General features: G+C 48.9%; 6 protein-coding genes across 6 annotated transcripts; all 6 read left to right on the top strand.

The window, feature by feature from the left end:
• Positions 1 to 312: 312 nt before the first annotated feature.
• Positions 313 to 2124, top strand: F9C07_2201724 (major facilitator superfamily domain-containing protein; the record flags this gene model as incomplete). The annotated part of the gene is made up of 4 exons (XM_071509524.1): positions 313 to 408; positions 467 to 1514; positions 1537 to 1742; positions 1768 to 2124. The coding sequence occupies 4 exons, from the start codon at positions 313 to 315 to the stop codon at positions 2122 to 2124; spliced, it is 1707 nt and encodes a 568-aa protein (XP_071364967.1).
• A 1549-nt stretch (positions 2125 to 3673) lies between these two features.
• Positions 3674 to 5208, top strand: F9C07_2281833 (putative cytochrome c peroxidase Ccp1). The gene is made up of 2 exons (XM_041290753.2): positions 3674 to 4162; positions 4219 to 5208. Exons 1-2 carry the CDS (start codon positions 3818 to 3820, stop codon positions 4960 to 4962), a joined length of 1089 nt encoding a protein of 362 aa, XP_041144429.1. The 5' UTR covers positions 3674 to 3817; the 3' UTR covers positions 4963 to 5208.
• A 239-nt stretch (positions 5209 to 5447) lies between these two features.
• F9C07_4802 (CSL zinc finger-domain-containing protein) lies at positions 5448 to 5999 on the top strand (the record flags this gene model as incomplete). The annotated part of the gene is made up of 1 exon (XM_041285271.1): positions 5448 to 5999. One exon carries the CDS (start codon positions 5448 to 5450, stop codon positions 5997 to 5999), a length of 552 nt encoding a protein of 183 aa, XP_041144428.1.
• A 594-nt stretch (positions 6000 to 6593) lies between these two features.
• On the top strand, positions 6594 to 7905 carry F9C07_2281831 (thioredoxin-like protein). The gene is made up of 3 exons (XM_041290752.2): positions 6594 to 6739; positions 6846 to 6993; positions 7053 to 7905. Exons 1-3 carry the CDS (start codon positions 6661 to 6663, stop codon positions 7798 to 7800), a joined length of 975 nt encoding a protein of 324 aa, XP_041144427.1. The 5' UTR covers positions 6594 to 6660; the 3' UTR covers positions 7801 to 7905.
• Positions 7906 to 15416: 7511 nt separating this feature from the next.
• Positions 15417 to 16780, top strand: F9C07_4800 (uncharacterized protein; the record flags this gene model as incomplete). The annotated part of the gene is made up of 4 exons (XM_071511268.1): positions 15417 to 15441; positions 15548 to 15587; positions 16240 to 16271; positions 16671 to 16780. The coding sequence occupies 4 exons, from the start codon at positions 15417 to 15419 to the stop codon at positions 16778 to 16780; spliced, it is 207 nt and encodes a 68-aa protein (XP_071364966.1).
• Positions 16781 to 17030: 250 nt separating this feature from the next.
• On the top strand, positions 17031 to 19344 carry msnA. Its single transcript, XM_041290751.2, has 3 exons — positions 17031 to 17277; positions 17338 to 17913; positions 17971 to 19344. Exons 2-3 carry the CDS (start codon positions 17343 to 17345, stop codon positions 19224 to 19226), a joined length of 1827 nt encoding a protein of 608 aa, XP_041144426.1. The 5' UTR covers positions 17031 to 17277; positions 17338 to 17342; the 3' UTR covers positions 19227 to 19344.
• Positions 19345 to 19428: the final 84 nt, after the last annotated feature.

Here is a 19428-nt window from a genome sequence, read left to right as displayed (position 1 = left end):
TGTGGGGACCATAGCTTGTGGCGAAGCATGCTCCATGTTCACACCCGGACATTCAGGATCAGACCAGGTGCCGGGCAGGTGCCGGATTCCCCGCAAACTTAGCACGATTTATACTAGTCTCAGTTTTGAGTCGAATTATGGGGTAAGATTCATATGACGCCGAGATTCGGGGCTAGGAAGGACTACTGAAGAGAGGTCGCATCGCCGTCAAAACGCATATATAGATACTGTCGCTGCTATCCGGGAAATCCAATTTGACACACTGCACTCTTGATTTCTCCCCCACAAATGAGTACCAAAGCGAATTGCAAAATGGACAAGGAACAAGTTGAATGGGCCAAAGAAGCGACTGATATCGAGGGAAATGTTCAACAAAAAGATATGGCTGGCAATCAGAGCGCTCCCAGGGTACGTCGCCTTCTCGATCTTGCAGACTTGACCTTCTAACATGCATTCTTCCTCTTAGCTCACGGATTGGAAGTTTGTGATGGTCATCATTGGATTGGGAATGGCATCCGTGGGTTCCCAAGTCCAGCCTTTCGTGTTCGCAGCCATCACACCCCTTGTCTCTGCCAGCTTCAATGCATCAAGCCTGCTCATCTGGTTCTTCACAACTCAAATAGTCTCTTGTGGCGTAATCTCTCCATTTGCCGGACCCCTGGCAGGCATGTTTGGCCGCAAAAGAATCACTCCGGCCGACATTGCATCCTCAATGATCGCAGTGATTGTCTGCGCGTCCACGCCCACAGCGGGTGGCTATACAGCTGGCCAAGTTCTTGCCGGAGTGGGAATTGCAGTGCAAGAGCTTATGGCTATTGCAGCTATCACTGAAATTGTACCGATCAAATACAGAGGATACTACACTGCTATGGTCGTAGCGGCATTTTTACCCTTCGCCCCGGTATCGCTCTACGGGGAGCTGATTTCAAGAACCAACTGGCGATATTGTGCTTGCATGATTGCAGTCTGGAATTTCTTGATTTTTATTATCGTCTTCCTATTCTACAGGCCCCCGCCTCGGCCAAACTCAGCGAACTTGACTTGGTTCCAGAAAGTTAAGCGGATCGACTTTCTGGGCGGATTTCTCATGGCCTGTGGAACGGTCCTTTTTCTTGTCGGGTTTAACTGGGGTGGTCAAGCGTACCCCTGGCACTCTCCCCGAGTTATTGCTTTTCTTAAGATTGGTCTCGCGTCCGGCGTACTCCTCTTTCTTTATGAGATCTTTCTGGCTCCTCATCCGATGCTCCCGCGTCGACTGCTACAGCATCCTCGGACATTCACTGCTTTAATGCTGGTTATCCTCTTTTCTGGCATTAACTATGTATCAATTCTTGTGTTCTGGGTCCTGGAGGCCGTTGGTGTCTATAATTCTGATGAAACAGAACTGGGCATCAGAACATTACCCTTCGGGTTCTGTATCCTGGGTGGAGCCATCATCTCTGCCCTTATGGTTTCTGCTTTCAAAGGCCATTTACGATGGATCATGAGCTTTTTCTGCATAATCCAAGCTATCGGTAAATGAGATATATAAAGAAGGATTCGACTTAATCGTGTTCAGCATTCTGACGATACAATCCACAGCCATATCCTGCATGGTTGCAGTAGACACCCACAACATAAACATTGTTTGGGCCCCATTAGTTCTGTCCCTGATCGCCGTTGGCGGCGTCCTGATCCCCAACCAGCTCATCATGACAGTCATCTGTCCAGATGATCTAATTGCGACAGGGACCTGTCTTACCGTTTGCCTTCGCAGCATTGGTCAAGCTTATCGGCACAAGCATCTTTTACACTCAGTTTGTTTCCGTGCTCACGCATAACACATACGAGTATGTTGTTCCCGTTGCGATTGAGACCGGAATAACCGACTTTGACGTACTGGAGACTATGATGCCCACCCTTCTGGAAACGCCATGGAAGGAATGGGCCCTGAGTGTTTCTGCCCTCAACACGGCCGAGAAACTGAATATGCTACATGATGCTGTTATCAATGCCTTTGCTCCAGCATTTGCGCGAGTTTGGTATATATCGATTGCGTTTGGAGTGGCAGCGGTGATTGCGAGTGGTTTTATTGAGGATTTGACAAACTTGATGGATGAGCATATTGCGGTAAACTACTTTTGAAGCGTACATGTCTTGCAGACTTGATATGGTGGTTTTTAACCTCGACGGTAGCCTTGTAGTATCAATTATTGTGATTACATACATATGTGGTGAATATATCCATAGCAAGCATAGTTGTATCCAATGAATCATGGATGATTACCGAATATATTTTTATGCCCCAATATGGCCTCTTTTATCATCACAACTGGAGGTTAATCATAAAGGTTTTAAGAATAGCAGCAGACCAGTCCTCGATTGCACCTGTTCAACTTACTATTTGTATATTATTAGATATTATATCTATCACATTACCTTGATATTTCCCCGTTTTCTATTATCAAGGTGTACCAAATAATTGGAAACGTGCTGTAGGCAATTTATAATATCGTTGATTAACATCACACTCATCATCGTCAGCTCTGTTCGATGTTTAGCCTCCCTGGAATGCAGGTGTCGATCGTGGAATTTGAAGTATATATACTTCTTCTCTCTCTGCTTTTATTAAAGCATCTCCGATACGGAGTACTACAATCAATACTGCTTTAGCCTCTGAATACTGCAAAGACCCAAGTTGATTGTAAAAATACATAACGAGCGATAAAGTATCACCATTTAGTATAGCACTTGTCTAACTGCTAAGACTAATGGGTGGTAAGGCTTATAATCACGTCTGCTTCTTGGCTCTCATGATGAAGTGTCTATTCTAAGCTATAGTGAGTTAATTCGTAGAAGCAATGGTGAAGACTAGACAGGTATTTGAGAGGATATTAAGCTGAGCCAAGTATAAGTGTGCTTAGGAGCAAAGTGCTTTATAGAAGCTGAGGCATTCACCCTTTGAACTAGCGAACTGTATGAGCTTACATAAGGCTCCCTGGGCGGATCACGCGGCGAGGAACTCCGAACGCGAAGAGAAAAAAGCTGGAGGATTTGCAGTGGAATTCCGTAGTGTGGATTTATCGATATGAGGAATCTGATGCCCCTTGAGGTAGGGGAATGTGATACGGTCGAGGGCAGCGAATGGCAGTTGACAAAGAATTCGCTTCGAAGATCGCTTTCTAATGTGAGGGGGTCTCGATTCTCTCAAAGGATGGAATTCAATAATCCTCGGTTACTCAGACGGAGTGGGTCATGTCTACCAAACAGCGTGTCGCAATTAGTAACGGAAGAGGGAGATGATTTGACCATGTGGAGCCGACCTGGAGATCGGGTTGATGTTGTTTGGGAAGATGTCGCAGCCGTCTACACAAAGAACATGTGTGTTTGCTGAATCAGAATAGAATCGCAAGAATGATCATGATGCTGTGAAGGTTTTCTGTGATCGAGGCCGAATGAGAAATTGACAAAGAGCCATGGATCGAGGAGGCGTCCACGGTGGTCCAAGCAATCAATCGAGCATCCCCTCAGACTAAGGAACCAAAAAGCTGCACAAAATGCGGAGTGCTTAATAAAAAGCTCTGGTCCAGACAGAAGCTCCCAAACACTCTGATTGGTGCGTATCGCCAGTTTCGATGACCTTCGGACTCCTGGAAAGCCATTCGGAAGTACCTATTAGTAGTATCCCTGCCGTCGTCCGACTTCTCCTCTTCTCCTCTCGCTCATTCATTCCTTTCATTCCTTCATCTTCCTTCTTCTCGACTTCATCTGCCGTAGTCGTTTCTCTTGTTGATTCATCTCCATCCCCTTTGTATCACCTCCTTAAAACACCTTCACAATGGCCTCAGCTGCGAGAACCGCTTCCCGGGCCTTCCTCCGCTCGACTCCTTCCGTCAGACCTGCGGTCCGCAGCACTCGTTTCGCTCTTCCCACCCAGGCCTTCCGTGCTTCGGCTCGTCGCGGTTACGCTTCCGAGGCTGGTGAGGCCAAGTCCAGCAACACTTTCCTCTGGGCTGGTCTCGCTGTTGCCGGTGGTGCTGGTGCATACTTCTACCTGCAGGGCGGCGATTCCGTCAGCTCCAAGAACTTCGTCCCCACCAAGGAGGACTACCAGAAGGTGTACGACGAGATTGCTCGTCGCCTCGCCGATGAGACTGACTATGATGACGGCAGCTATGGACCGGTAAGCCTTCAAACTCAAGTCGCGTAAGCTATTGGAACTGATGTGATCTTCCATAGGTCCTCGTCCGTCTGGCATGGCACGCAAGTGGCACCTATGACAAGGAGACTGGTACCGGAGGTAGCAACGGTGCCACCATGAGATTCGCCCCTGAGTCCGACCACGGCGCCAACGCTGGTCTCAAGGCTGCCAGAGACTTCCTGGAGCCTGTCAAGGCCAAGTTCCCTTGGATCACCTACTCCGATCTCTGGACTCTGGCTGGTTCCTGCGCCATCCAGGAGCTGGGTGGCCCTGCCATCCCCTGGAGACCCGGCCGCCAGGACAAGGACGTCGCTGCCTGCACCCCTGACGGCCGTCTGCCCGACGCCTCCAAGGACCACCAGCACGTCCGTGACATCTTCTACCGCATGGGATTCAACGACCAGGAGATTGTGGCTCTGGTCGGCGCCCACGCCCTCGGTCGTGCCCATCCTGACCGCTCCGGTTTCGATGGTCCCTGGAACTTCAGCCCTACTGTCTTCACCAACGAGTTCTTCCGTCTGCTGATCGATGAGAAGTGGCAGCCCAGAAAGTGGAACGGCCCTGCCCAGTTCACCGATAAGACCACCGGAACCCTGATGATGCTCCCCGCCGACATGGCCTTCGTCAAGGACAAGGCGTTCAAGAAGCACGTTGAGCGCTACGCCCGCGACAGTGATGCCTTCTTCAAGGACTTCGCCGATGTCTACGTCAAGCTCCTCGAGCTCGGCGTTCCCTTCGAGAGCAAGCCCGAGGATCGCATCGTCTTCAAGACCTCTCAGTAAGCGGTTTTGATGTCCTGATGTCGCATGCTTTTGGTTGGTTTGTTACAGCGCACTGTTCCTTTTTCTGTTTGATATCCGGCGTGTCATTTTAGATACTGGCCATCAGAGATGGTTTCATATTACTTTGCCATGTATATGTGGAGGATATCCACAGGCAATTGGAAGTTTGGTAGAAAAGACTGAATCTTTGAATCAAACAATTCATCGAACTTAATCAATGCCGAACTGCCAGAAGGTACTTCACGTATCACTGTAGAAAGATAAACGGTGCGTAGCATTCGCAATTGGTAGAAAGAGTAACACATTGCAAAGTGGCGGCGGAGACAAAAGCCGACATCGCGGCAAGTCTTGAACTTCAATTCCGCAACCGCCATCCCACCGTCTAACCCGATTTTTACTGGAACATACACACTCAAGGTTCTCCATACAAATATTTTTGGAAAACTCTACACAGATGAACTAAATACCCTCAAAAGAGAAACACAATGACCCGCTCAAACGCAGTCACCCCCGACTACTACGAAATCCTCAACATCCAATCCACAGAAACCACCGCCCAACTCTCAAAGCAACAACTCAAACTCGCCTACCATAAAGCCCTCCTAAAACACCACCCAGACAAAGCCTCCTCTGTCGCAGACAGCGCCGACCTCCCCCGGTCCAACCAAGACCTGTCGCGCGACGGCAAACCCTACACAATCGACGAGATAACAACAGCCTACAAGACCCTCTCCAATCCGCAGCTCCGCGCAGAATATGATCGCGCTTTGCGACTAGACCGGGCGAAGATTGTTGAGCGCGAGAAGACGGGCGCGGTGTTTCACACTGGGTTGGAGGTGGTTGATCTGGAGGATCTGGCCTGTGAGGAAGAGGGTGATTCGGCTTTCTGGTACAGGGGCTGTCGGTGTGGTGATGAGAAGGGATTCTTGGTGTCGGAGGAGGATCTGGAGAGGGAGGCTGAACATGGGGAGATTGTTATTGGGTGTCGGGGGTGTAGTTTGTGGATGAAAATCTTGTTTGCGGTTGAGGATGGTTGAACGTGCATCGGACTGAAGGATTCGAATGATTTTCGAGACTTTTGTCTCTATTGAGACTTGAGTCGTGGCTTGCACTTTGCTATGTGCCACTCCAAATTATGGTCGCTTCGCCGTGATGCAATACCGACCGTACCTTTAGTCGCGGGATGCTTTGGGGCTTGTCTCATGCAAAGACGCCAAAGGAATAGGGCGAAGCAGTCCCGTTAACGACATCAGCGTTGAGTGACTGAGGGTGATAGATCGCGGAGCTAGATGTTCTATTTTCGCGAGATGATGAGGGAGAAAGGGGAGAAGTGTTCATTTGCGATATACATGTTATCAGCATACTGAGAGACACCCTTAGCATGTACAGTGTGTGGTGACAGAAATACATTATTGAGGCTTTTATATATATAAGATCACCGTACCAGTACATAAACCAGCTTCACAACGAATAACGCTCTGCAACTAGAAAAGCCTATTCTTACCATAAAATCCAAGAAAAACCTAGCATTTATCTGAACCACGTTACACATTTACATAGTGAATTCGCGTGTAGCGTCTGGGAGCTTTAAATCATCTGCGGCGAATCCGCGGAGTGTGATGACATATCGGAAAATCAACCCCTCTTCCTCGTCCTTCCTCGTTCCCTCCTCTTCCACCCCCCCATTCGACCGCCACAATGTCGAGCCCCGTTCATATCTCCTCCAAGGAGCAGTTCAGCACCCTGCTGACGAAGTCTCGCTTTGTTGTCGCGGACTGTAAGCTTCACAACCCGACCCTCGCTCCCCTCGCTCCCCTTGCGTCACCCCGCCCCAGCTTCAAGACCACCTACGACATGCTACAGCTGCTAACTGATGATCACAGTCTACGCAGACTGGTGCGGACCATGCAAAGCCATCGCCCCTGCATATGAGCAGCTGGCAGCCCAGCTGTCACGCCCGAACCGAATCACCTTCACCAAGATCAACGTCGATCACCAACAGGACCTTGCTAAGGCCTACGGAGTGACAGCGTGCGTCCCCCACCCCAGCACCAACATCTACAACCGTACTAACACTACAAAACCTACAGCATGCCCACCTTCATCGTGTTCGAGCGCGGCCGTCCAACCTCCACCGTCAAAGGCGCCGACCCCCAGAAGCTGTCGGAGGTGGTCCGCAAACTCGCATCGGAGGCCAGCAAACCCGACGACGGCGGCGAGGGCTCATCAGGCAGCTCCGACGCAGATTGGATCGGGCTGGCCGCACCGAAAGGCTACGCCGACATCACGGACCAGTACGATCCCAAGGGCCTGGAGCTGCTGAACCGGGACAGCGAGTTCGGAACGGCGAAGACACTCTTCGAGACTTCGAAGCCGTCGGCGCTGAACAACGGCAAGGGAAAGGCTAAGGATTGGGTCGAGAGCGATACCGATGAACAGCTTATGCTCTTTGTTCCGTTCCAGTCGACGCTCAAGGTGCATTCGTTGCAGATTACTTCGTTGCCTCCCAGTGATGGTGATGAGCTTCCCATGCGCCCGCAGACGATCCATCTCTACACGAACCGCTCGCATGTCCTGGGCTTTGACGAGGCGGAGGGTATCGATCCTGTGCAGACGGTGACTATCCAGCCTGAAGATTGGGATAAGAAGACCGGAACGGCCAAGATTGATTTGCGGTTTGTCAAATTCCAGAGGGTTACGTCGTTGATCATGTTCTTTGTGGATGGGGATGGGGACAGTGAAAAGCTGCGCGTGGACCGTATCCGTATCTTTGGTGAGGCAGGCGAAAAGAGAGAGATGGGCAAGCTGGAGAAGATTGGTGATGAGCCTGGTGAATAAGCATAGACTCGATATGACGGCGTACAAGGATACCGGATACCTTAGACGGACATTACGATTCTACAGTAGCAATATTGACTTGAAAAATTTGCATTATAACCAGCTACTATCATCGACCTGTAGATCCCCCTCCAAGTACTTGGCGCTGCCAAGATTGTTGATGGGGGACTAAAAGAGATGTCCGATCCCAAACCAAATGGTCTCATCCTTAGAAAATTCAGAAAGACCAATAAAGTAGAACCGGCGTGCAATTTCATTTCTCTGTGACGCAACTGACACTTGGTCACATCATGGGGGAAATATGATGTCCAAGCAACACGGGTGAAATAGTAGTTGCGTCGCCGCACGAAGAAAGAAAAGAAAAAAAATTCTCAAAGAATCGCAGCATCGCGAGATATTTATCCTGTGGTTTTTCGGAAGCGGACTTACTTTCCCAATCCATTGGACACTATTAGCCGAGTCGAATTAGGTAATGTAAATGATTACATAAGCTACTGATATGAAAATTTTTCTTTCGGATTTTTTCTCTCTCTTCTTTTCCATAAACAAATAAGGCTTATGATGAGACAATTGGATGTTAAACATATGATAGGAAGAGACTGATTCCCACTGGGAATGTGATCTCAAACACCATCCACTGAGGCCTTTTTGTCCTACTTTTCTTTTGCTGGATTTCTTTGTTGATCGCTGGGCACTTTGTCCTACCTTGATGCTGAGGGCATTGGCCTTGGCGGTGGAAGGGTTTGTTCTTGATAAAGACGTTTGTGTGTCTGGTATTTTAGCGAATAGCTGTCGTCCTGAATAGTTGAACGTAGTTTCGAAGGACGTGCGCCAGTTGCCGATCCAGTTTCCGCGTACTGTGTACTACTGTATGACCAACGCAGGTCTGCGGATACTAGTTGAAAGTGTTCGATGTTGCGTCAGCGTATGAATTCTCTATCGCAATAGATTGCACTGCACGAATGTCGTCATTTCTGCTTGCGCTGTTCTCCGACATCCACGGTTCTCCCCGATTCAGATAGACAATCTAAATCTAGGAACCTTGGTCGTGCACGAGCAAAACAAAACTCGCTAACGCGGGAACCTGAGCGCTGTTCCTTCCGGTACCGACGAATGCTTCATCTTTTCTTATCTGTGAACCATATGATCCATAGTGACCCGAGCAACCACCGTGAACCACGGGCCGAGTATGTCGCCGCAAGATCTAAACCGATCGTTTCTCGTATCGGATCTGGTACCCCCATCCACTCAGGAATCCTGTTCGCCACAGTGTTTCAGGTGTCCACCGTCGCCGCTGGTACTGCGAATCGTAGATTGAGGCTCTCCAGGAGTCCAGGACGGAGAGGACGGAGATCGGAAATGCGAGGAAAAAATTATCAAATTCATCGCCCCTTCGGTGCATATCAGGCTATTAGCATGGTTGCATTGGACCCACGACGTAGATGACCACGGGAAGGTCTCACGGTGAGACGCAGCGATCAGTTGGGCCCTTCCTTCCATAGGTAAACCCAGTGATAGTGCGTGGAGAAATAGTGCCTCTGGAGTAAAATTCTATCCAGATAGAGTTTCAGTCTATGTCGGCGCTATTTTCGTCCAACCCCCCCGACCAAAGCTTCCAAAACTGCAAGAGGGGCCCTTTAGCGAAGTCGGACGTGGGATAGTACCAGTTTTCATTCACGGTTCGGTGGTTCCAATGACCCCATTGTGGTAGAGATATTGAAGTTGCTTTTTCTGCATTTCCATGACCAACAGTCAACTATTCCGTAGTGTGGTGGCAAATGGCAACGTTGTAGATGCAAACTGACAGAGAAAAGAAATCGTGCATGAAGATCCCCGAATTATTGTCTTCTCCGCATCTTCCAAATAGACCGAAAGTCAACATGAGATTGGCTCATTCCAAATGGAAGGGTTGGCACTATTTGGAAGCCTGTCACTCTCTTCAACAAGAGAGTTTCTCAAGTCTGGGACTCGGTGGGTAACCGAAAACCTTCGTTTATGTGAATTCACCGAGGAGTGACACCTCCTTCCCGTCTGAGATAAGCACTGGGGGAGAACCTTGGTCGCCTCAAAAGATGCAATCATGATCAGCATAGTAGAGCCCACGTTCAACTTGCTTTCTCCAACTCCCAGCGGCCCGCATATGCCGCACATGGACTAGACTCGGACTCTGGGACCAATCTTCTCGCTTGAGGCAGGCCAGGTTCTCCAGATTCAGGAACCGGAATGCTTGGCCCGGGAGAAGGCTTCCCCTCCCACAGTCACATTATTCGTCCATGATCTTCTCATACGGAGTAGCGTTGCGCGGTACTCCGCAGTAGAACCGCGATAGCGAGTCATGATGCCATGGAATCACCCAATTGGTTAGAAAACCAACGGTGTATCACGCACGTGCTGCTCTCTCAGTCATTCTGCAATGCATTGCCTAGGTTCAATATGTTTGACTTTGCCGCTAGTGATCGACACCGCTAGTTGGTCCTCCTGCTGCAAAGCTCCAGGAACGGAACTCAAATCTGCACGCCACGGGCCTCTTTTTGCTCTATTCCCTCAGCCTTTGACAGTGGGAGTTATTGTCCTAGCTCAAGTGCCGGGGTATCCCCTCCTCGGCACTCAAGCTAGGAGGATTTGGAAGCCAATGGAAGGCGGCAATGTACACCGCAGGTTCCAGAATGAATCCAACCCAAGCATTTCGCCAGACAGAACACCCACCAACTAGGACTATGCATGCAGCTGCATCCCGGGTCGAGGAGTGGACACGGTGTACTGTTGGTCCCCGCAAAACCACTGTGGCCCGTCGGTTATCGGGTTCAATTCTGATCCCGGGCTATAGCGATGGCGAGTCTTGGCGGTTAACATTACCCAAGAGGAAATGAGGGATTTCGCATCCTTATCGATATGGAACAGTGTGAGTGTTGGTTCTGAGATGTGTGTTAGTAAACCTAATAAAAAAACCTAGTGATAAAAGACTATTGTCCTAGTGTCAAATAAGTCTCGTGTCGAGGAAAGAATGCCAAATGGAACCTTCTTCGAACGTCTTGGCACTATGACGACGAGGACCCTCTTCGTATAGATACTTTGTGACGGTTTTAGAAACGTCATTTGGAATTTTCGAACCAACAGCTTCAAATAGATAGTATTTCTTACTTCGTTGGTGGCGGATACCTTGGACGTAGGTGGTTAGGTATCTCCATTGTCGAGGGGATACTACTAAGCGACTAGCACGCCACTGGGTGAGAGCAAACCCGGTGATTGGAGGATTAACGGACGCGTAGTCTGTTTCAGCTGTTGAGCTTCCAACTTCCGACGAAAGTCTGACCGCAGAACTGGGTACCTCTTCCGAGCGGATGGATTGGAAACCTCGAATATTTCCGGAAACTGACCTAATTGACGGCCTTTCCCGACCGAGAAGGTACCTTGCTAGCTATGCCCCACAGGCTAATATATGTGTGGCTTTGGCTAAGATAGTAGATCGTTTCTGTAGAACAAAGACTGATGTCTACTTCGGAGTAAGACATTTCTGTGTGTGTGTGTTAGGGCAAGCCTAATGGCCCTCTCATATTTTGGTATTTCCGTATTAAGGCGTTCCAACAATGCTTCCATAGTGATCAGCATAATTAATCGTGCCATCAACTGTAAACCACAGGATTCCAAATCAGCTAATGGCCTTCCTCTTTGAGAATTACTCCAAGTCCACCTTCAACCGTTGCATGATGCGCTTCACTTTCCTTCGTTACCGGTGATCCACATGCTCCTAGTGGGTGCTTGTATAATCTCATGATAATGAGTGATGCCTACGGAGTATGTATCTTTCCCAATTCCCCCACGGGATTCCAGCCAACCGAGTTCCGGTCAATGTCATACATACTAAATCTGGTACCGAACCACCGTTGAGTCGTTTAAATCAATGCTTCGGATGCTGCGGCCACAGTCAAGAGCCTAAGGCATCGATACACGGATACTCACAGGTCCCATACTTGTACGGTTGATTCGCCGGGGGAAGCCGCAGCTTCCCGTGGCCTTCAGCACGGTCGCTTGCCCACTATCACTAAGACCCTACCGCCCGCGGATGCGCGCCATACTCCGTCTTGAATCCACAGGTGTCAACGTCGCAAAAGACGCTGTTCCGTTGGCTTGGACCTCCGTTCATCTTAAACCAGTAAAGAGCTGTTCGGTGGCAGACCGAGAATATGCCATGAGGCGAGACAACGGTCGAGACTATTTGATTTTAGTTGACATTTTAGTATCATGATGTGCTGCTGATGTGGAGTCGAATGGACCTGTCACTGAGGCCAGACTCGACGCTCGACGGTCACCAATTGTTCGAATTGATATGTGTGCGACAAATTAACAGTGGTGAAGAATCATGATCGTCAACGGCAACCTCACTCTAGCTCGTACACCCGTTCTTTGTGGGGTTGAACCAAGGTGAGTCGCAATTTCTTACCTGTCAGATGGAGAGAATGATCAGAGCCGTTGATTTTTCTCTAGGAATCATGACCCTGTTTTGCTTTTTCTTCTCTTTCTTTGTGTTCAGTAAACACATCACAAAGTAATTTCTTGGTCTGTTGTCTGTGCTACAACGGTTTCTGCGGTGGCGTCCCTACTTTCGGTGGCGAGACAGGGGTTCACTGCAAGCCCTCGAGGAGCGAAGCGATGGCTATCTGCTTACGTCGTTAAGTCCGTCGGATGTTACAACGTCGCGATTGACATTAACTTTTCGGCCTTCAAGTACTCGTCGGCCTCTGCTATGGAGCAACGTGGAGTGTAGTGGCAAGTACTAGGAAAGTAGTGGTGGTTTAACACTCCTTCGTTGCCTTCTCGAAGGTCGCCAATTTCCTTCCATGCATGATTTTAAATTACATCGACGGAGACTCTAACCGGAGTCGGTATAACAGCAGCTCGTCTAGATGGGGCTTTCAGAATTAATACCCTACCCATGTTCTTAGGGTGCTCTAGACGACCTGCTACTGTACGGACGTTAGTAGCATCCTACGCTATATACTAAACATGCGGATATGGTTTTATTGCGCAGTCCCCTAAGGGTTTAGTGACCTTGCGGCAGTCTCCGTTCCCAAACATCGGAATATCAGGGGACTCCGTAACACCCCCTGCCATCCAATCGCTCACCCCTGGGCGAAAGGATAAAAGTGGCGCCGGGGTAGGGGGTTTGCAACCAATCACGAATGAGATCTATCTTTAGATGGAACCAATAATGGCCCGGAAAAACCCTCACCCCCCGAACTTTATGAATGCCTAATAAAAGAATAAATTGAAATCATCCATGGCGAGATGACAATCACACGGATTTTCGGGAAAGAAAGTCCCGCAGGGAAGGCTTGGATGTTACCATGGCAGTCGTTTAGCTTTTCTTTTCACCAGACGGCGGTTTGTTGTTACACGGCGGTCTGGCTCTTGGAGCTTGCGTGTTTTCCTGGCTAAGAAAAGCTTTGATCTAATTCGGGCTCTTGGCTTGCATTTGACAGCTCTGACCTGGTCCCTTGCTTGTGGCGCAGCCTGTCAGTGTTATCTGGAAATCTGGTTCATCGCGTTTGTTTCGGATTTCGTGGATCGATTTCTTGCTTGGTTTTAGTGTTTGGTACTTTGCATAAGGGTAAGTAAGGATGGTGGTCATATGTGGGTGAATACGCAATACCGGTCTGCAGGTGTTATGTAAGATGTGACTCGGGCAAACAGGTCGAAGATGATTGACTCCCGTACCTGTCGGGTTTATCGAATCAGATACAGTCTCTATAGCGAACCATTGTATACGGTACTCTTCCCAAGGTAAACCAATAATTCTATTTTGACAGCTCGGGTGGTGTAACCTGAGTTGACGGCAACGGCCAAGCGTCACCTTTGATTCCGATTCAAGCAAGGGTTGGCTGTTTTAGTAGATTCTGAGTCGCGCCAGGGCTGCAGGCTGCATTCTCCGCACCTGTTCCTGCAGTAGGCTTCGGTAAAGCTGATCGATCATGTATCCAGTAGCCGTTGAACAGGTCGAATCGCAAATGTGAGCAGCTCTTTGTGTTGAATCTTTAAGGTTATAGTGCTTGCACTATGGGTTGGTGGCTCAACTCTCAATTTTAAGGCGAGGCGTGTCCAATGGTACTGGGATCCAGTACCCCGGTTGAATTATCCTGTTCCGCCCATGACATGTAAGATAGAGGGCTCAATATGACTACGTGCCTTATGCAGGTAAGTATCTCATGATAAGTTGCCTACTTGGATCGTCCTATGTAAGCGAAGTCAAAGCGTTCATTCCTCAGCGTCACTAAATACTCAAGACTTAGGGCAACATCTACAGCCTGACTAAGTTCATATTGTCCGTCGACACGCTCTAATGTAAGGTACGAGTTGTAGCACACCATGCCACTATTAAATACCTAGTGGGGCCAGTCGAGACCGTTTCACCATTGGTTGGGTAGAACATAGTATCTCTTCTCGACGCTTGCTCCTAGTCGAGACTCTGAATGATGCCACTGAGAAGCCTCACTGGACTAGTATGTTGGTGACGTGATTTGAAAACGTTCCAAAATCATCGTGACCCAAACTTCATTTGCGACCGATATTCGGATTGACACTATTCCGTCATTCGACTATCAAATACAACATCTTCGTTACCCGCCCACGCAGATCTTAACTGGAAGAAAAAAAAGAAAAGCAAAGTGATGTTCATCATTCTTTTCTTTTTTCAAACATCGTTTCGCCTTTGGGGTCAAATCCCCAAATGGCGGACGGGACGATGCTCAGCGGGGCCGGCTAGGCTAGCCGGCGAGTCAATCCTCCCATTCACGCGCAGAGTTCATTGGCCCTCAATGCAGCTCCGGTGTACCCAGCCCTTCTTGCAGCCAACTCTCGCAGTGGGAGCAATGTTACCCATTATCTGGCCTATCAGTGACCCCTCAGCCCATGGGAGGGCGAGGTCGGATGTTCTTTACCCATTTTACCCTTTTCTTCCTTGAGGTCCCACCGGTGACCACCCTGCGAGGCCGCCACCCCACTCCAATTTACTTTTGCTAATGGCCACTGGCTCGATTTTGGACTCGCACTCCCATGTTGGTGGGACAGTCAAGCCGCTGATAAGCCAGATAGGCAAAGACTTGGGACGCAGGTCGGTTTTCCATTGGTAACGAGACTACCGATATGTATAGCACATCACCGTATCACTGTACATCAATCACTGTCCGTCCCCAGACTCAGGTTATCATTGATCGATGGGAGGGATACGTTGGATGTCTTAGATAGGCGCGCGCGCGAACACATTGTCTTGATCTCTGCAGTCTGACTGGATTCAGAGCATCATGAACGTGACTCTTGTTCTCGGGCAATCAAATGTTCAAACTACTATTTCAGGAAGGCAAATCAGACTTCAGGTTTACTTTTCAGCCCAGGTCTCGGATAACAGTGGCAATTCACACACCCAACAGTCATGGTAGGACTGGACAGGATGCCCTAATCCAAGGATTATTACCGATGATACCTAAATAATTTAATAAAACATCACATAGATTGGTATTATTATTCGATTTTAATAGGACGGAGGACCAACAACCTTTCTATTATATTATTACATGAGACATCATACTCTACACCATCAATCAAATCCATCGTACTATGTTATGTCAATGCGGCATTTGACCACGAGTGAGGTTTTGTCTCTTCATCGCCCAATTTTCCTCTTTCCCTTTTTAATTGGTATAGAACAATCTCCGCATTATTTTACGAAGTACTATTAGTAGAACTATCAAAGACTGGTATACTAAGTTGGCAGGAACCAAAACTTTCTCAAGGTAAGGTACCCAGTTGTATGTAATAAAATGGGGGAGTGCCCGGAGTGGCCACTTTCCTCTTTTTTTTTTTTTCTTTTTTTTTAATCTTTTTACTTTTTACTTTTTTTTTCTTTTTTGGAGAGTCCTCAGATGGAGTCTTTATGAGGACCGCCAAGGTGGTCCACTCGTGCTCATGCGTCCCACATGCTTACGCCTTTTTTGGGTTCCCCGGCCGAGGAAAGTGGTCCCATTCCCTGTTAGTCGCGCATTGGATTTGTCGGCTGTGTAGTTCGGATGGGATCCTACGCTACCTTTCCCCAATGGAGCAATGGCACAACATTTTAGGGTAGACTTAGTTCTGGTTAGCAAAATGTAGATGGTGGTTATGATGATGCGGCGGATGCTGCCACAGTCGACGATGAGGAGTCCCACCTCCCGTCTGTTGCTCCGCTGTTGGAGGAACTGAGATGTGCACCAGCGTCAATCTGTGTCTGTTTGTGTGCCGTCCTGCGTCTGGTTTACGTGAGAGTGTCGATGGGCAAGAGTAAAAAAAAGTTATGAAGAATTAGGCGAAAAAGAGGCAAAAAGAATGGACATCGAAAAGAGAAATGACAGAGAACTTTCCCCTCAAAGTGTAAATTGGAGTAGGGAAACAATTGGGATTCATGAACAGAGTTATTCCCATTGATCATTCGCACCATTCAGGTAAAGATTAACTGATAATCATAGGAAATCTGGCACCACCATGGAGGAGTATCCTTGGAATTGATGGGCGGATGCACCGCGGCCATCCATTAGTGAGTTACTCCATTTATTAGGATTTATTTATTTTTCGAAATTTAATTTTCTTTTCCTATTTTTTTTTTTTAAAAAATAATATCTTCTCGATTTTATTTTATTTATTATAATAAAAAAAATTCATAATTATAATTATAATTCAGGATATTATTAGGTATAATTACTAGTATTATACTACCTTCCCTCCCTCTTCCACGGCCCCCCCCCCCCCCCCCCCCTCCAAATAGACAAGACGGACTAAAACTAAAAAGTACGGCTCCAGTCCTACGACTAACTCTCACTACGCACGGCGCTACTAAGTCGTAGCACAAGCAGATCAGTCTCTCTTTTATCCACTGTCCATCCTTCTGGCCGTCTCTCCCTCTTCCCTTTCCCATATCGGCCCTGTCTCTCGTTTCCCCGCGACTGTCCATTAGTCCTCTTTATTTCTTAGTCTTTTCCTTTTTTCCCTTTTTAGACTTGTCTCGATTCTCTGTCCTTCCCTTCGTTATTTCTTATTTTTTGGCTTTGATCCCCATCTCTCTCTTCTCTCTCTTTCTTTTACTTCATCATCTGTCTCCCGGTACCTTTGATCGTGATCGTCCCGAATCCAAAAAGGGTTGGCTCGTATCGACCAGAGGTTCCTGTCCTTCCTTCTATCAGATATAACTATACCGTACATTCACACTCAGAAGATCAGAAGACGTTGCATATTTTATAAACCCTAATTCGGACTGCACTCTTCTGCCTTCAGTCATTCATTCATCCAGAACAAGAGACATCTACATTCATTCAACCTACAGTGCTCGACATCTATCATTAGCACCAAGCTGCCTCGACATCAATCTGGAACATCCTGACTTAGACTAAACATACTTAATAATACCCAAGAGGTTAAGCAGTGTTCGCTTGATCCTCATCACATTCATCATTGGTTCGTGGAAGGATGACTATATATCATACAGGATGCCCATACTGATCCCTCGTCTTCTAGTCACAATGGACGCTACATACACCATGGCACCAACGGTGCAAGGACAACCATCATTTGCATACTACCCCACTGCTGATTCACAAAGACAACAATACACAAGCCACCCGGCTGAGCCCCAGCCATACTATGGACAGATTCAGGCCTTCCCTCAGCAACACTGCCTCCCAGAGCAACAACCGGTCTACAATGCTCAACCCATGATGAACATGCATCAGATGGCTACCACCAATGCCTTCCGCGGAGCAATGAACATGACTCCCATCGCCTCTCCCCAACCATCTCACCTGAAGCCCACAATCGTCGTCCAGCAGGGTTCCCCAGCCCTCATGCCTTTGGACACAAGGTTCGTCGGTGACTACTATAGCTTCCCTTCTACCCCTCCACTCTCCACCGCGGGAAGTTCTATCAGCAGCCCGCCATCCAGCAGTGGCACCTTGCACACCCCAATCAACGACTGCTTCTTCTCATTCGAAAAGGTGGAGGGTGTAAAGGAGGGTTGTGAAAGTGACGTCCATGCCGAGCTTTTGGCCAGTGCCGACTGGACTCGGTCAGCAACTTCGCCTCCCATGACTCCTGGTATGTTTTCTTCTCATCAGTTGAGTAGGGGGTTGGAACCAGTCTAACTTCTTCTAGTCTTCATCAACGCCAATTCTCTCACCGCCAGTCAGAGCTCAGACTTCCTCTCTGCCCACGGGTCTTGCCCCTCTCTTTCTCCTTCGCCTTCTCCTGTATCTTCCTTGTTTACTCCGTCTCAGTCGGCTTTCCCTGTTGAGCAGGCCACCTCCGACTTCTGTGACCCTCGGCAGCTGACTGTCGAGTCTTCCGTCAACACATCCTCTCCCGCTGAGCTTCCTCCTTTGCCCACTCTCTCCTGCGATGAGGAGGAACCGAAGGTGGTCCTGGGAAGCGAGGCTGTGACTTTGCCAGTTCATGAGAACCCATCACCCGCTTACACTAGCTCTACCGAGGACCCCCTCAGTTCGTTGCCCACTTTTGACAGCTTCTCCGACCTTGATTCGGAGGACGAGTTTGTCAACCGCTTGGTTGACTTCCATCCCAGCGGTAATACTTACTACGTGGGCGAAAAGAGACAGCGCCTCAGCGCATACTCCTTCGATGACGAGGAGTTCTTGAGCGAGCACAGCTTGGAAGATTCTTCAGACGACCTGGAGTTGGCCCACTCTGGCCTTTCTTTCCTGGGATGCGCCGATTTCGCTCCGGCTCAAAGTGATGCCAGCGAGACCTCTGACGAGATGAAGACAAAGAAGCGAAGCAACTCCCGCAAGTCTCTCAAGAGAGCAAACTCTGAGGACCAGGATGCTCTCAAGAAGGCACAGGCACCGATCAACAGCCGGGCCAACAGCACAGAGGCCAACGTGGCTCAGCAGGCAGCTGCTCCGTCCTGCTCAGCCTCGGAAGCCAATGTATCTAGCTCCTGCGAGGCCCCATCTGTTCCTGTGTCGGTCAACCGCCGGGGTCGTAAGCAATCCCTGACGGATGATCCTTCCAAGACCTTTGTCTGCTCTCTCTGCTCTCGTCGTTTCCGTCGTCAGGAGCACCTTAAGCGTCACTACCGCTCTCTGCACACCCAAGACAAGCCCTTCGAGTGCAACGAGTGTGGTAAGAAGTTTTCTCGGAGTGACAACCTTGCGCAGCATGCCAGGACCCATGCCGGTGGCTCTATCGTGATGGGTGTCCTGGACACGAACAACGCATCTGAACGGTATGATAATCGCGACGCGAGTACCATGGGTGCTGTGCTCTATGAAGCTGCCCACGCTGCGGCGACCAAGTCGACGACTAGCGAATCATCCGAAGATGGTGTTTCTGACGCACCCTCTATCGATCGTCGGTCCGCCAAGAAGCGCAAGCGTGACGAGCACGTTTAGTTGCCCCCACTGCCGTTTGCAACTTCACGACGCGATGTGACCAGGAGCTCCCCCCTTACTACTTAATACACTATCATAATTACTCCACCATTGCACTGGTTGGTCTGGCTTTTGTCTTTGCGGTTTTGGCGTCTGGGCATTTACATTGGCGGTGTCAGGTGGGAGGCTAAGGTGTCTGGCAAAAGGATTTCGTTTCTCACAG

Source organism: Aspergillus flavus, chromosome 3 (assembly GCF_009017415.1).
Source record: "Aspergillus flavus chromosome 3, complete sequence".
Classification (NCBI taxonomy): domain Eukaryota; kingdom Fungi; phylum Ascomycota; class Eurotiomycetes; order Eurotiales; family Aspergillaceae; genus Aspergillus; species Aspergillus flavus.
The sequence above is the reverse complement of the archived record's forward strand: the minus strand, read 5'-3'. Positions and strand labels throughout refer to the sequence as shown.

What these genes read in the sequence shown, in the direction of transcription:
- F9C07_2281831 (XM_041290752.2), top strand. Translation starts at nt 6,661, where the DNA reads ATGTCGAGCCCCGTTCATATCTCCTCCAAGGAGCAGTTCAGCACCCTG. An exon ending in TCGCTTTGTTGTCGCGGACT is followed by an intron (nt 6,740 to 6,845) that starts GTAAGCTTCACA and finishes TGATGATCACAG; the next exon opens with TCTACGCAGACTGGTGCGGA. An exon ending in AAGGCCTACGGAGTGACAGC is followed by an intron (nt 6,994 to 7,052) that starts GTGCGTCCCCCA and finishes CAAAACCTACAG; the next exon opens with CATGCCCACCTTCATCGTGT.
- msnA (XM_041290751.2), top strand. Translation starts at nt 17,343, where the DNA reads ATGGACGCTACATACACCATGGCACCAACGGTGCAAGGACAACCATCA. An exon ending in TTCGCCTCCCATGACTCCTG is followed by an intron (nt 17,914 to 17,970) that starts GTATGTTTTCTT and finishes AACTTCTTCTAG; the next exon opens with TCTTCATCAACGCCAATTCT.
- F9C07_2281833 (XM_041290753.2), top strand. Translation starts at nt 3,818, where the DNA reads ATGGCCTCAGCTGCGAGAACCGCTTCCCGGGCCTTCCTCCGCTCGACT. An exon ending in ATGACGGCAGCTATGGACCG is followed by an intron (nt 4,163 to 4,218) that starts GTAAGCCTTCAA and finishes GATCTTCCATAG; the next exon opens with GTCCTCGTCCGTCTGGCATG.